Source organism: Panthera tigris, chromosome D3 (assembly GCF_018350195.1).
Source record: "Panthera tigris isolate Pti1 chromosome D3, P.tigris_Pti1_mat1.1, whole genome shotgun sequence".
NCBI classification, from domain to species: domain Eukaryota; kingdom Metazoa; phylum Chordata; class Mammalia; order Carnivora; family Felidae; genus Panthera; species Panthera tigris.
In genome coordinates this window covers 20014147-20030184 of record NC_056671.1, presented here as the reverse complement: position 1 = coordinate 20030184, position 16038 = coordinate 20014147, and the positions used below count along the sequence as shown (strand labels likewise).

General features: G+C 49.6%; 4 protein-coding genes, 1 long non-coding RNA gene and 1 gene segment (V, D, J or C); 5 read left to right on the top strand and 1 right to left on the bottom strand.

Moving 5' to 3' along the window:
- LOC102968706 (immunoglobulin lambda-1 light chain) overlaps positions 1 to 16038 on the top strand; it is a 718086-nt gene that overhangs the window by 360615 nt on the left and 341433 nt on the right. The gene's annotated exons all lie outside the window — the stretch shown is intronic.
- LOC122232563 overlaps positions 1 to 16038 on the top strand; it is a 1057381-nt gene that overhangs the window by 717919 nt on the left and 323424 nt on the right.
- Positions 1 to 16038, top strand: part of LOC122232564 (immunoglobulin lambda-1 light chain-like) — a 586739-nt gene that overhangs the window by 257305 nt on the left and 313396 nt on the right. The window lies entirely within an intron of this gene.
- Positions 1 to 16038, top strand: part of LOC102959445 (immunoglobulin lambda-1 light chain-like) — a 480152-nt gene that overhangs the window by 164139 nt on the left and 299975 nt on the right. The gene's annotated exons all lie outside the window — the stretch shown is intronic.
- PRAME (PRAME nuclear receptor transcriptional regulator) lies at positions 49 to 12406 on the bottom strand. 7 transcript variants are annotated; one of them, XM_042962202.1, is made up of 9 exons: positions 11900 to 12406; positions 11152 to 11372; positions 10383 to 10513; positions 8251 to 8303; positions 4591 to 4677; positions 3541 to 3616; positions 3022 to 3341; positions 2001 to 2609; positions 49 to 933 (listed from the first exon to the last, which is right to left on the bottom strand). In XM_042962202.1, exons 6-9 carry the CDS (start codon positions 3577 to 3579, stop codon positions 357 to 359), a joined length of 1545 nt encoding a protein of 514 aa, XP_042818136.1. In that variant the 5' UTR covers positions 3580 to 3616; positions 4591 to 4677; positions 8251 to 8303; positions 10383 to 10513; positions 11152 to 11372; positions 11900 to 12406; the 3' UTR covers positions 49 to 356. The 7 variants fall into 7 exon arrangements, with proteins under 7 accessions (XP_042818136.1, XP_042818137.1, XP_042818138.1 ...); XM_042962203.1 differs by having other exon boundaries at positions 11152 to 11200; XM_042962204.1 differs by having other exon boundaries at positions 10383 to 10492; positions 11152 to 11200.
- On the top strand, positions 10961 to 14720 carry LOC122232580. The gene is made up of 2 exons (XR_006209926.1): positions 10961 to 11064; positions 14307 to 14720. It is a non-coding gene; the product is annotated as an uncharacterized LOC122232580 (long non-coding RNA).

Here is a 16038-nt window from a genome sequence, read left to right as displayed (position 1 = left end):
GCTTAAACTGCAGAATAAGCTTAACGTAGCACAGAGGACACCAGATGGTTGACATTGAGGCTCTTTATTTCTGACCACTGCTTTACAACCATCCATTCAGGGATAACTCCCACATCTACCTCCCAAACTCGAATCTCCCTCTAGAAATTCAGATTCATACTTCTAATGCTCTAAATGCGTCTCCCCGAAGATCCCATTAACTCCCAGGTCAACATCCCCCCCTCCCCGATCACCTTTCCTTTAGCTGCTCACATTGGGCAGGTGTCTCAAACTGTGGCTTCTGTGTTCCGCCAAGAAACACACCTGGGCTTCAGCATCCAAGTGCCCAGAACGAGGCCTGGGATACACGCATCCAGCTACACAGGCATGTAACAGGGGCAGAGAATGGGCTCCGGGTCATAGAAGGTCCTATCGCCACAATGAGGACAGGGGTTGGCACTGAACCAGACCATGCCAGGCCGCCCCAGCTCCTGCAGCATCTGCTTCAGCCTGGCATGCAGGTGGGCAAGCCTGCCCAGGTGGAGGGTGCCACGGACATCCTCGTAACTCTCCAGGGGGGCGGGATACAGTACGTGGCTCAGCTTGCTCAGCCCGACGGTGTGGTGAAGCAGGTCCTCCAGGACAGCCATGGAGATGGGGTTTCCACAGAAACTGAAAGTCATGAGCTGCGAGCAGTGGCTCAGGGCAGGCAGGATGGCACTGAACTGGGAGTCCATGATCCCACACTCATCTAAGTCCAGGTCCTGGAGGGTGGCAGAGGCTCTCTCTATCAGAACTTGGAGGGGCCCGGCACTCATACAGGTCAGGCTGACCCCACTGAGACCCAGGTCCTTCAGCTGACTGACGTTCAGGTGCTGGGACAGATGCGTCAAGTCTGATTCCGAAAGCAGGCAGTTAGTTATTGACAGGGTCTCCAAGGGGGTCTTCAGGCAGCTGGGAAGAGACAGAGCAGTTAGTTCTAGAGGATGGAGGTGGCAGACGGAGGGACGTGGGGATGACCCAGGCCTCGAGGGAAGAGAGGCCCACTCCACCAAAACCCAATGCGTCACAGACGATGGTCAAGCCCCAGGATGCCGAGTGCGGAAAAAAGGCACTCAAGTCAATCCATATTTCAGTGGAGTCCTTTCTCCATCACTTATGTGCTGGGTGACTTGGTCAAAGTGAACGAAACCTCAAACATCCCCTCTGCTGGCAAGTGGAGCACAGCACGCCCTTCAGAGGTGTTGTAAGCACAGAGGCACTCAAAAGGGAAGCCCGGCCCCGTGTCTCAAATAAGGAAGGGAACCACTGAAATCTAGTACTGGGCCACAGGACTAGAAATGCTTTCAACTCAGGCTTCCTTCTGGCCGCTGCTCAGACCCGTCGCTGGGACCCGTTTGCATGAGGCCAATGGGAAATGGGCATGAAGGGCTAACGTGGGCAAGGTCTGGCAGCACGCAGCCCGAAGGATCTGACTTGACACCGTTCCGCATTTCTGCTCCCTCCCACTCGTGCCCAGAATCAGGCATCTCCTCTGGACGTGGAACCCAGAGCAACCCTTTACTGCCAGGGATGGGAGGCAGGTTTGGAGGGAGAGGCTCACGTTGTCAAAGATGCCGAGCACAGAGCTTGCGATCTGAAACCTCACGTCAGGATACGCTTTCCCTTCATCAACTCCCTCAGGTTTAGTTATTTTTTTTGTTAGTTTTGACCATCATCATTCAGGCATCGTTTTCTCAGGAAGAATTCTCAAAGGCACACTCACCTGCCCCCAACCCCCCATATACAGATTCCTAGTGAGGAGTCCCTTCGAGGAGTGTGTATTCTAGTTCATACCCCCAACCTTCATCTGGGAGGTTATGTGACAACATGCATGGGGACGTCATGGCCGTGTGTGGACCTTCAGTGACTCCTGCCCTCCGGCAATGTCAAACGGCAGGCATGCGGCAGACGCCCCTTACTGTTTACTGGAATGAAAAAGGGCTTGTGCCCGTCTGCCAAGAAACCTCACCATCCCTCACCTGAGCACTTGGTCCAGGCGGTCCTTAAGGAAGGAGATAGAGTCCAAATAGAGCTCCTCAAGGTAGTGCAGCCTGAGGAACTGAGAGGTGAACTGGCTGACACACTGTTCCTCCTTCGTGGGGGTGGAGTGGGCAGACATGTGAATGTGGGAGAGGAGGAGCCTACGCAGATTGCCCATCTGACCCAGGTGAGGAGCAAACTTCCCCAGGGTGGACAGTTTCCAGGTACAATTCACTTCCAAATCCTGGATAGAGTCCAGCTGCACCATTTTCAGGATCTTCTTGATGTTCTGCATCGGCATGGCGAAAATCTTCAGCTTCTTACAGCACAGGTGCAGCAGACCTTTGCCCTGCTTGACTTTCCGGATGAGGTAGGCGAGAGACTCATCAGGGGTGCCTTCTTTGAGGCAAAGATCGATAAGCACCTCCACAGGAGCCAAGGTCTGCTTGGGCCCTGGCCTGCAACTATCTACTTTTTGCCTCTTCTTCACGGGCTGGGCCACCTCTGGCTCCAACAGGGAATATATACTGGCCCTGGTCCCAGACCACACGGTCCAGAAGTCCTGATGAGCATTCTTCCGTAAATCCAGTACCTGAAGTTTCCACCTCCTGCAGGGAAGATGGGAGACAGACCGAGAAGCTTTCAGATCAACAGGGAATACGACCATGAGTCTCAAAATCTAGGCGAGGCCCAGACATCTGGCCTGTACTTTTAGTCCATACTCTGTATGTCGGTGTCTCCTTGGGCTACAGATCCTTCCCGCTCCCCACTTGTAGCACCTTTAAGTGCCATGAAGAAGGGTCAGGCACATGCTTCTTTGGTCACCTCTGCATCTCAATCAGCTCTATATGTGCACAGCCTGTTCCAAGAGGGACCCCAGCGATGGCCCCAAGACAGCTCTGAGCTTCCTCACTGGCACCAGCAGAAGCCTCTGGCCTACCCTGTGGCCCTGTACTCTCCCTGACCCCAAGCAAGAGCTGGGACCCCGAGGGCCCTCTCAAGCTATGGGATCACCCTCACCTGGGCCGAGGCTCCTGGGCAAGCAGGACGTCGAGTCCATCCAGTGCAGCTTGAAAGATCTCCTGGTGAGGCTGCTGCTCCTTCATCAGGGCCCCCAGAGGAAGGCAGGCAAAGGGCCAGGCCTGCACCATCGCCTTCAGGGTCTCACTGTACCTCCCAGCGAAGGCCGCTGTGAACAGCGGTGGGAAGAGCTCCATGGGCAGCACCTCCAGAGCAGCGATGGCCAAGGCCTGGTCCTTCAGCAGGCTCTGACCTGCCAGATCCACGAGTCTGGGTGGGGCCGGGAGGCTCATCCTGATGAATCTGCTCCGAAAAGAATCCTGGCGAAACATCCAGGGAACAAGGCTAATAAGTATGAGCAACCCCATTATCCCTCCAGCCTGAGAGAAATGAATTCAAAGCCAAAATCACTGTTCTGACAATAGTTGGGGAGTCCTCAGTTTACCCCAGTTCCATTCTCTGCTAGGTGGCCGCAAACCCACAGTTCTGCCTGTGCGGGAGCCAGAATGAGCATCTTACCAGGCCCTGGTGGGAGAACAAGATAACCACTGGCCCCATCCTTTTTTGAGAAAAGTTGATGATTATAACCTGAGGACTGAAAGTACAGAGGAACAAGGAATGCCACGTGGCCCAGCATAACCCCCTCCTCAGCTCTAACAATCAACCCAGATGGGAAAGATTAAAGAACGTCCGTACAATAAGTACCATTACGTCATTTAAAAAATTTTCAACTGTAAAAGTGGCATAATGTTCTAAAGCATGTGGTAGTTGGAGATAAAAAAAAACACACTATTCCCCAAATGATTTTATTATGTCTCTCCTACAAATAAGAAAATTACCATTTTGTTTAGAGAAACATTTTGTTTACAGCTCATATTCAGAACAAAGCCTCCACTTTTAAAAATACTCTATGGAGTATTTATTTTTCCTACGGAATATTTTTCAAGCTTTTAGTTTATTTTTCTAAAAAAAAAGCTCTAACTAGTAAAATCACAAAACAATAAATTTTATGAACTATAATTCCCAAACACAAACTAAATGTTTAAAATTTAAAACATCATCAAAAAAGTCCAACTAACTGGATGTCTTTCATTTCCCAAAAAAAAAGCTATTTGATTAAGAAATATTGTAAATGTCTGTAAAATGGCCTAGACACCAAAGCAGAAATCAAAAGGTTTGAGATTAAGGCAAAACTGTATTCCGAGGCAAAAGCAAAGCCTACTTGTTCACACGACACGGCTGAGGGCAGTGCGATGGCAGTGTCCCAGCCTGTGGCTGCCGCCTCCCCACGATGGGCATGGCGCAGGGGACCATCGGCTCGGACTTCAGGCGGCACTCTACTGCTCCAGACCTCTGGGTCTCTCGGCTGGCTCCTCAGATGCAATTATTATAGGCCTTTCTGGCCTCACCCCCCTTTTCAAATTCTAGCTGACATTTCAATTTCCAACTGAAAGCACAATCTTATCACTGGCTCTCCATCCAGTTAATCCAGATTGGGTTTCTGACTTTCTCTATACAACTGACTGAATCATATGCCCCATTCATGAAAGAAAAAGAAAGAAAACCAACCTGGAGGTACACTTGGGGGAGTTTTGGCCACATCAGAAAAATTCAAATGTTCGAGTTAAGACAGCTTTATGCAGACAGTGGTGTTGTCTCAAAAGAAAAAAATAAATAAAATAAACTTCCAGAATATCACATAGGCACTTAAACTCTGTATTACCTAAAACCACAAACTGTGTGTCTATTCACAAAGGAACAGTGGTACAATTGAAGAATTGTTGGTTTTCCATATTTTGACGGTCAAGGCTTCCCTGAAGGAGTTCAGGTCAGAATTACAACCAGGGGTTGGCCAGAAGAAGGGAGGGGCTGGGTATTTGAACAGTACTGGCAACCAAACCGGGGACAGGACTAGTCCAATTCTGACAGCCACTGAGGGGTGAAGGCCATGGGCTCTTTGGGGTCTTAGAGGCAGGGAGAGAAATAAGTGTGAGCTAAAACACACGTAGCCTTGTCATCAAGAAGCTGCCACCAGAAGACTTTCTCTTTAGGCTCAGGTATCCTCTTCCAGAACCTGACTTTTCAAAGGCCAATCAGGTCTAGGCATTTCACGGGGGCCTCGGCCCTAAATGTGATCTCCAAAGGCCCCTTCCCAGGTATATATTGACAACTGCTGTTTCCTCAATCCTAGGAAACAACTAATATAAGTGCAACTTCAAAAAGCTCCTTCTGGCTCTGCCCCTAAGCTTCTTAGTTACTCCTATTCTGCTGGGAAAGCACCATTAGGAACAGGAAAACTTTCCCCCACTCTCCATATTAGGTTTCGTGCACAAATACCAACACCTTTCCCTACAAAATTTGAAGCTATATTTGACATTTAAGGATCTGCCAAATTTAGAGATGATTCCCATGCTGGGCTGGATCACACATTGGTGGTTTCAGAACACACAGAGTGAGAACATCTCCCCCCATAAAGAATTCTCCAGGCTATTCTTTACTCCTTGCATGGTGATGCCCAAACAATTCTTATATACTACTGGCAAGGAGACTGGGATTCTCTCCACGATGTTCTCCATTTTAGTATCTTCATGGAGACTGCTTTCTCCAAATTTCTATTACCCGTGTGCATAAAATAAGGTTAAACTGGAATGTTCTCTCTTGGCATTTTAGCCACTAGGCAATCACCGCTACCAATGAGCTGTGAGACTGAGATTGGCAACAAACATAATCGTAAATGTCCCTGATTATTGAGCTGTCACTGGACACAGAAATGGTGCTCTGGAACATTTCATCCAGTACCCTCAATAACTTTTGCAGAAAATTTAAAGTTCGCTGTAATTTTATTTTTAGCCCAGTGAATCCGGGACTCAACTCTACACAGGGATTAGTTTGGTAGACACCCTCAGAGGAGGGGTCTGGATGGATCTGCCCCACCAAGTGATCAGACAATCTCAATGTTAGAGAGGCCTGATGACAGACTTCATCTGGACCTTGGGAAAATAGGAAAAATTGCAGAAGTCCAAGTTTGGAAAGTGTCTGTGGGATCCCAGTATCCAGATCCAAGGGGGCAGGAGTGACCATTGCCTTCAGATCTAACAATGTTTAGTATGAACCAAACACTCTTCCCTTGTGAAGCAAGGGACACTCCTCTGTTCACCTCCACATAGATAGAAGCCTGTTGGACCAGGGGACACGCTGTGCGGTTGGAGGCAGGGGCACCAAGAGCACATCTAGATAGACCGTCCTTCCTGCCCAGGATCAAGACTGGCTCCGGACAACTCCCAGAGCCAAGGCATGAATTTGAGGCATGTTCCTACTGCATCCTGGTCACCCGTTCTCATGGTCTTCATTTGCTACACAGGCCAGAGCAGCCCCTGGGCTCGTCAGGGTGGGTGCCCTGCCCCCACCCCTTCTAGTCAACAGAATTCCAACTAGGATCCCACAGCATCTACCTTATTGGGGTCTTTAGAATGCTTCTGTGCCAACTGGGCAAGCCCGCTCTGTGTCCCTGGCACGTGAGCCCACCTCTCTTAGAGCCTGGGGAGTGGCTACAATGCTGGGGAACACCTTTCCATTGGTATCAACAGAAATCAAGGCATTTCCCTCAATTCTACTGAGCACTATCTTGGAGGACATGACAAGCCACAAGGTGAAGAAAGAAAATAAGCCCAACTGCTTTTCTGGATGCAAGAGGCCCCAGCAATGCCAAAAGACACTTCCTGAGTTCCAGAGAAAGACCCCAACTCCACTGGTCTTCAGGGGTGCCAGGCTAATGAGAAGCTGGGAGCCCAGTCCTGATACAGGGGTCAGTCCCTCTCAGGCTTTCTTGAGGACGCCCTCGGGTAGACAAGATTCCACATGGTATCCAGTACGTCTTCAACATTTTCCCCTGGAGTCACACCTCTTATTACCCTGAAATATTTTGCCCTCTGTGTCTTTAAAAATTAAAGGTCTCTCTCTTGGCCCTCCCTGCCCCTTCCTGTATTCAACAAATCCGGTGACATCTAGACCTAAACACGGGATTGTTCCTTTCTTCCTTGCCAGTGAGGACCTGTCCAACGTCCAGGTCACTCTGGATCTAGCCAGTTAATTCTAAGGAAGTGTTTCTGGAGGCACAGTGGGGGAGGACTCATTCCAGACTGGTGGCAGGAGAAGGGACTAAAAAGGAAAAGGCCAAGAGCATCCCATGTGGGGCCCAGAATGGAGGGAGAGGAGGAAATGACAGCATAACAGGAGGCCAGGTCTTCTGGCTCCCACAGAGCTGTGTCCCTTAAAGGGTGGAGACATGTCTGAGACTACCTAGAGACACTGTGCGCCTGAGTAAGGTGCCAGTGGCTGTGTGTGTGTGTGTGTGTGTGTGTGTGTGAATGTGCACGCCTGCATGTCACTGCAGACCAAGGGCACAGAATCAGACAAATGGAGAGTATGGGGAGAGGGAGAGAAAGTGGCAAGCCAATTCCTGCATGCAAAGGTGACAGATTTAGAGGGAAGGTGAGGGCCCCAGCCTCGGCATTCAGCCCTTGGGCTGCTCCTTGGGATTTTGCTCTTCAGCCTCCTTACCTATCACAGCTCAACTGACTGAGATTTGTGCTTTGCGGGAGGCAGGGGGACAGCGAGAGAGAGAAAGAGGGAGAGAGAATGGGGTCTGGAACTGTGTCCCTGTCACCAAATTGACCCTCAAATCTTTATTTACTTTTTATTTTTATTAAAAATTTTTATTAATGTTTTATTTATTTTTGAGAGAGAGAGAGAGGGCGCAAGCAGGGAAGGGTCAGAGAGAGAGGGAGACACAGAATCCGAAGACAGGCTCCAGGCTCTGAGCTGCCGGCACAGAGCCTGACGCGGGGCTTGAACTCACAAGCCGTGACATCATGACCTGAGCTGAAGTTGGGACGCTCAACCAACTGAGCTACCCAGGCGCCCCATGACCCTCAAATCTTGGACTCCAAGCCATAAGAAGGTCATGGTAGCTCACAGTAAAGCCAGATGCATCAGGCTATCAGGCACTTTCCACTGGGATTTGTTCCACTGGACAGGAAGCAATGATCCTCGGGGTTCCAGGGACACTGGCCTCACACTTGGTGGGAAAAATCCCCTATGCCGTAAGTTGAGGGCTGACAGGAGGCACTGGAGCATGTTCACAGGGATGTCTCTGGACCAGCTGGCCCCTTGCCCCATACCCAGACACATGCTCTCTTCTCAATCCGTGATTTACTCAAAAACACTTACTGAGGGTCACGCATCTTGCATTCTATTGAGTAAGCAAATGAAAAAGCAGCAAGCTGAAAAATAAGTTAATCACAGGTTGACTTTGCTTTGTGTGGTAGAACAGGGTCATAAAAGTGACCATGCAAGATGAAACTATGCAAAGCCACCTTAACCATTCACAGGCAAAGTTATGGCTTTTCTGTGGCAATTTAAAAATTATTTTTTGCTAACCCATTAAGAATTCTCTTCCTATCAGTTACAAGTATGTTAAGAAATGAATAAAATAGTAAAACTACTGTTTATTTAGTACACTGATTTTAAACACTAAAAATTAAATCCCTTCTCTGTAAAAAAAAAAAAGTATCAAAAGTGGTTTTAACATTGCTTATGGTTCTTCTCCTATAACTTTTGGTACAGAGTGAGCATCTTTTCTGTGCCCTGGCAAACTATCATGCTGCCTTCTAAGTTTGGGGAGGCTTCCGATATCTTATCCTTCGTGTTTTCAACGCCATGACATATTTTTGAGAGAATTCCTTTCGTGTGAAGGTTTTTGCCAGGATCAGTTCCCCCGGAGTATCTTCAACCCTTTGTCATAGCTGTAATCTCCCTTTACACTTCTGCGGGAGATGGGCACTGTGCGCTTGAAGCTGGATTCTCAATCACAACGATGAGTAAAAAGAATTCCTCGTGTTTGGTAGAACTTAGGAAGTTACCAAAGCAGTTCACTTTTCTAGCCTCTACTTTCTCAAGACATAAAATGTCGGGATGCTTAGGCGGCTCAGTGGGTTAAGCATCTCTTTCTTTCAGCTCAGGTCATGATCTCACGGTTGGGAGATCGAGCCTTGTATGTCGGGCTCTGTGCTGAGCATGGAGAAGTCACCTGAGAATGGGAACATTCCACTCATGGGGTCAGCAGGTCTGTACCAGCTGAGTCTGTGGGCCTTGTCAGGCATCCAGAAGGATGGGTTGGGGAGGGGTGCAATATTCCCAGGAAGAAATCTGCAAAGACCTGAGCTCACTGTCTAGAGGCACCTCTGCTCAGCAGCTCTGTCTCTCTGGTTGAGTCAGGCTCAGAACAACTCCTGCGAGAACCCGTCTCCCCTGCACACCCTCGGCAGGAGCAAGTAAGAGAATTCACTGATGGGGTGTCACCCACAGGATCTGAGGTACAGAGGCACATGCAGGTCCCTGCCACATGTGAAGCAGGGGATAAGAAGGGGGGCCCAGGGCGGCGCTGGCGCCACAGGAAGTAGACCTCTGCGACATCTCCACCGTGGCCTGGGTTCTGCTCTGCTCATCTTCCTGGCACTCTGCACAGGTGAGGGACACTAAGGAGGGGAGACATTCTGGTCGCCTGGGGCTGACCCCTCTCTCCCCCTCTGCCCCAATCTCCTCTGGAATCATGGCTTTCACCTTGACCTCTCCTCTTTGCAGGTCCTCCTCCTCTCAGGGTCCTGGTCCCAGCGTGTTCTGACACAGACACTCTTAGTATCTGTGGCTCTGGGACGGAAGGTCATCATTTCCTGCTCTGGAGGCCACGGTAACTCTGGGCTTATAAGCCAGGCGTCTTGCTATCAAGGATGCCCATGTGCTGCCTGACACAATGCATGAGGTTGTCCCGGGCCTCCGTCCCTTCTCCAGTTTCAAGTCAGACCATAGTCCTCCCTGATCTTGGGATTTGTCTGGAGCACTAATTGGGCACTATTATTGTTCTCTTTCAAGGAGTGTCCCTTTACCCCCAGTGGCCCAAGCCCACAGGGCAGTGAGACCAAAACTTCCCTGGGCTCACCCACTCCGTCCCTGCTTGACACCAAACAGGAGTCAAGTCTCTAGGGTCTGATGCCAGCCCTGCTCCTGCCCCCAAGCAGAGGTTGTGAACATTACCGTGGCTTTGGGAATGAAGCCCCCAGCACAAGACAGTTCCTTCTAATAAGAAAGCAACAGGACAAATGCTCCACTGGGGAAATGACTGGAAAAAAAATAAAAGCTCCTTCTGCATCTTCCTCCCCTCTTGAGCAGCCTCCAGATGGAGCAGACTCCATCCAGCTCCTCCAAGATAAGAACAGAGGGAACAACAGGGCTTTTCCAGACACCTAAGATGGTTGGGCGGGGGGGGGGGGGGGGGGGGGGGGGGGGGGGGGGGGGCAGCTTACCTGAAGACGTCTTCTGTCCACTGTGGTCTGGCTCAGACCGGCCTCAAGGTCCTCCAATACTTGGTGGCCCTGGTCTCCTAACGTCTCAGTCACCTGTTATCTACCCAAGTCTGAGAGCAAGAACCAAAACGCTCGAGAAACAAAGAGGTTGTGTGTTAACACGTGTATTGAGCAAGCCACGGGCCCCTATGAAAATCTCAGCGAACACTGCTGAGGAAATTGAATACTTGAGACCCGGTCCTGCCCAATGCGGGGGGGGGGGGGGGGGGGGGGGAGGGGGGGGCGCCCTCTAATCTCCAAATCCGACTACCAATTTCTCATGAGCTGAACCAGAGAACAATCTGGAGTGGCAGACCCTGTGGTCAGTCAAAAGCAACCCTTCCCGCGAAGACACAGACCACGTTTCTGCCCCTTCTTCTGTCCGCCCATACCGTGGCACTTCCAGAGGGGCCAGATTCCTAGAAAAGCCACCCCATTTCAAGTGCATACCCATCCAGCTAATGAGATCAAACAATAAACGCAGACGCCCGAGTTCGATGAATTATTACGTTTGAGACTCATAACCACGGCCACTTTTACGAAGCAGGTGGCGTACATGGCCTGACCTGAGCCAGAGCATGTTGTTCGGTCTTCACTCCAACCCTCCGTTTTGATAATTCACTTTTCAGATAAAAAAATAGGGGTGAGAGTTGGGGGAGGGGGGGTGCTAACCAGCGATTAGTCCAAGGTCACCCTAAGAGAAAGCGGAGGATCCGGGGCTTGAACTTACGTTTTCTGCAGACCGCGCACTGGACCACGAGGTCTCCCGCGCACAGACGCTGGAGGGAAAGGACGCGCAATGACTCAGCAAGCTGCACTGAGCTCAGCCTCCGCAAACAGCCTTATCTGACCAATCCCGGTTTCTCTTTCCTTCCAGGGCAAAATCTCACGAGATCTTAGGATCACGAGTGGGGTCGCCCAAGGAGTCCAGAAGGGGTTTATTTTAATGAGCTAGAGAGGATGCAAGATGGGGAGGGGTGGTGCCTGTGGCCACGCCCACTTGGCTGCGAGGTGGGAGAGTGGGGGGCACGAGAGTCGCGGTGGGGGATGAGAGATGGGGACGATTAGGGTGGGTTCCACGGGGTACGGAGGGTCGGATGCGGTAAAGGAAGTGGGGGATGGGGCTGGAGTGGGATGAAGGAGGCCTTTGGGACGGAGGAGAGGCTCGAGGCCTGGAACTCCCCACCCCCCACCCCCACCCGGAGCGGGATGTGGGGTGCCGGGGCCCTGAGCGAGGCTTCTCGCCCCACTCCCACCTCCTTGTCTAGAAAAGATGTTTTTGCCTTTGGCCAGGCCAATGCCTCCTACTCCATGGACTTTACCGTTTATGTAACCCCTGCGGCAGAGGAGACCCCAGCTGGGGTTTGATTAGATCGTCCTCTCTCTGGGGTGTGCTTTCTTCAGTCTCCCTCCCGCCCCCCGAATTTGGTTTTCCAGAGCTTTTTCAGAAGCCAGATTCTTGGGTTTGCACTACTTACCTCCCCCAGTCCTTGGATGATCTCAGCTTTCACTACTCCTAAATGCAGGCTTCCTCTCTTTCAGCAACAAATAACTTTTGATAAAGTCAGGACTAGACCAGAAGGCTGAAAATGTGGGAGGGCGGTCGTGAGAAGCGGGGAGGTCAAGGCTGCCGAGGAGGGATGGATAGGCACCGCCCGGTACCGGTGGTCTGGTGGTCGGCGTCTCTCAGCGCTGTGGCCCCTTCACCCTTGGGATTCTGCGTCAGGGGCCACCAGGGGGCACTGGGGATCTGGCAGCCCGAATGGTTCCAAGACCTGTGTCTGCAAGGCCGGTGTCTGGTTTGAGCACCTGCTTCCGGTCAGTCCGTTTGGGAAAAGAAAAGTCGGGCTTCTGGGAGATGGCATGACCCAGATGGTTGAGGATCCTTTCCTGGTGAGAAGAGAGGGGTTAAGAGCAAAGCGGAGGTAGCTTGTACTTCAATTTAAAAAAAGAAGGGGGCGCCTGAGTGACACAATCCGTTAAGCGTCCAACTCCTGGTCTCTTGGTTTCGGTTCAGGTCGGTCATTATCTCAAGGTTAGTGAGATCTAGCCCTGCAGGTTCTGGTGCTGGCAGCACAGAGCCCGCTCGATATTCTCTCTCTCCCTCTCTCTCTCTCTCTCTCTCTCTGCTCCTCCCCTGTTCACCTTCTCTTTCAAAATAAATAAACTTTAAAAAAAAGAAAAGGAAGTACAAGGGGTGCCTGGGTGGTTCAGTCAGTTAAGTGTGGGACTCTTTTGACTCGGGTCACGATCTCAGGGTCGTGAGATCGAGCCCTGGCTCCATGGTGAGAGTATGGAGCCTGCTTGAGAGTCTTTCTCTGCCTCTGTCTCATTCTCTCTAAATAAATAAATAAACATTTTTTTTTTTAAAATAAGCACAAGGGGGCGGCCCCATGCCTCCTTCACACTGGCCTAAGGGACTATACCTCCTCACACTTTGAGATTGTGTTTTTTCTGGAAAGGGAGGTAGGGTCGGGCATTGTGCCTTGGTCATGTAGAGGGTCCTAAATCTGTTACCACAGGCCGCAGGAAGGTCCTGGTGGCTGAGAGTAACAGGGAAGTAAAGGCTGGGTGGTTTTTGTGGGTCTACCTTGCCATTCCCCCAGATATCCCTATGCCTGTGAGGTATAGCAGAGCTGAAGAGAGTGTGTGAATACATAGGTACATGCAAATGAGGTCATTACCTTGATCCTCATTGGATCTACGTTAGTCACCTAGAACAGAGCTCATTTAAAACTCAAGTTTTTCGTGCTTGGATCTGGAGACACTCAGCCTCTCCTTCCTCTGGTCTTCTGGACTCGTTCAACAAACATTTGTCCTTGAGTGGTACTGATGCAACCCTCAGGCAGATATACTCAGTCTCTGGCTCATTAAGTTTTGGATGAAAACTGAAAGAAAAAAAAAAAAAGACCCCAAAACAAGAACACCATTGTTTTAAAGTGGCAAGTTGTAACTAACTCTCTGAAGAAAACAAAGGGGCTGGTATGAAAAGTTACAAAGGCTGGCAGGCTCCTCCCAGTTGCTCAGGAGCCCTGAGGCCTGATTGCTGTTTTGGTGTTGACTGCAATTGATACACTGAAAAGATGAGATGATGTCTGTAATATTTGAAAGCAAAATGCAGATCACATGATTGATCATACAATGCAGTCCTCTTCACATAAAATTAAAACATGAATATTCCATTCATTCATTCATTGCTTCAAGTAATCTTTATGAATGTTTACAGTATTCCTGGGAGGAAGTGAAAGTTACATGGGCTCTACCTTCTGGGAGACACACAAAATAAGCAGGCCAAGGTGTCCAGAAGATGGTCACTAAAATAACACTGGGTATATTAAAATGCCTTTCTGTATTTATTGGAACTTTTTCTATCATATTTTTTTCTTGACCAGCGATGAAAATAGAGCTATTTTTATTTTAGAACTACGAAAAAAATAGAGGGAAACTCACTAGAAGGCCAAGTGCTCACTGATCCCTGGAGGTGGTACTTCTGTAGCTCCAGGCCCCACAGATCTGGCCTCAAAGTAATTTCTTGGGAAGAGGACTTAGGTCCCCCACACCTTTCCTGCCTGGGGTAGGTCATCTTCATGCTCCTCTGGGTGCTAAGCCTCAGGGCCTGGGGCAGAGGAGGAATTAAGAATCACCAGAGTTCAGGAGCAAACTTGTATGGAGAGCCCCCTTGCATCTCAAACTATGCAGAGGGGATAAGAAAGTCTTGTGTGCCCTGCCCGAGTATTGGGGTCTGAGGAGGAAGAGCTCTGGGGTGTCTTCACCATGGCCTTGGCTCCACTTCCCTTCCCTTCCCCGCCTCACTTAGGACACAGGTGAGTGTCAAGGAAGAGGTCATGTGGGTACCTGGACTGACGCTTCTCTGCCTCTTCCCAGGTTCACCTGGGTCACCTTCTCTGCATTTCTCCTCCCTCTCTGCGTCCTGGGCCCAGTTCTTCCTTGACCCAGCCTCCCTCCGTGTCTGGGACTTTGAGACAGATTGTTGCATCTCCTGCACAGAAGCAGCAGCCATACTAGAATCTACAACCCTGTCTTCTGGCACCAACAACGAGCGGGAATGGCCCCCATATTCCAGATGGATGCTGTGAGTCCTCTGCCTTCAGGGATTCCAGCTCTATTCTCAGGCTCCAGGTGTGGCGATACTGGGTCCTTGACCATCGCTGGACTACAGCCTGCGGGCGAGGCTGATTATCACTGATAGTCATAGCATTTATCTGCGGTGCTCCAAGCCCACTGGGAATTGAAGCTTAAAAGATCAAAGATGAAAACTATTAAAGATGAAGATTAAAACCTGCAGTGTTCCAGACCTTTACACCAACCAAGCGGTCAGGCTGTGATTTCTCCTGTCCTTTCCGCTCATCACCCCAGGGGCGTAGGTGCTTCAGGAAGGGGACCCCATACAATTCCTGTTGCTCTTTATGATGATGTGGGAAAGAAAAACAGTTTCCCAGGGGACAAAGCTTCGCAAAAATAAAAGCTCCCTCCTTCTTCTGGGCCTTGGGATGCAGACTGTCTCCCTCTTCAGTGGTAAGACTATGGGAAGAACAAGGGCTTCTCATTGGGCTGAGACAGTTCAGGGACCATGTCACCTGAATACATCCCTCTGCACCTCAGTATGGGTCCATGGGTCCGGGCACTCCAGCACTCAGCAACAAAAGTCTCCCTCCATCTTACCTGTCTCTACCTGGTTTAGACCAAAGTGACCCAGACGATCCAGGAATTATTATCCAGTTTTCCATTGCTGGGTAGTAAACCACCACGAATCTAGTGGCTTGAAACAATACTCATTTATTACTCCACTTTCCCTGGATCAGTTTAGCAGGGTCTCCTGCTCGGTGTCTCTCCAAGCTGAAATGAAAGTATGGTGGCTGCTGCGTTCTATCCAGTAGCTCAACTGAGAAAAAAATCTGCTTGCAAGTTGATTGGCAGAATTCATTTCCTTGCTGCTATATGACTGAAGCCCTGGCTTTCTGAGGGCCTTTGGCTGTCGGTGTTTCTGGTTTCTAGAGGTGGCCCACAGCATCCTGCCACATGGCTCTCTCCATAGGCATGGCTGTTTGCTTCTTCCTGACCAGCAGGGGGACCTCTTTCCAGTTTGCTAAGATGGAATCTCTAAAAATATATATTATTCTACTTTTATTATATATTACTTGTATTTATTATATTACATATAATATGTAGTAATGTATAAGATATTATATTTTTAAACATAGTGTAGTTTACACATAATGTTATATTAGTTTCAGGTGTGCAACATAGTGATTTGTCAACTCTATACATTTTGCTCTGCTCACTACAAGTGTAACTGCCATCTGTCACTGTACAAGACTTTTACAATACCCTACTGTATTCCCTATTCTATACATTTCATCCCCATGACTTATGCATTCCATAACTCGAAGTCTATACCTCCCACTTTCCATCACCGATTAGCCCCTACCTAGCAACTACCAGCTTATTCTCTGTAGTTTTGTTTTTTGTTGTTGTTGTTTTTTCCATTTGTTTTGTATTTTTAGATTCCTCGTATAAGTGAAATCATATGATGTTTTCCTTTTTCTGTCTGACTTATTTCACTTAGCACAATGCCCTCTAGGTTCATCCACGTTGG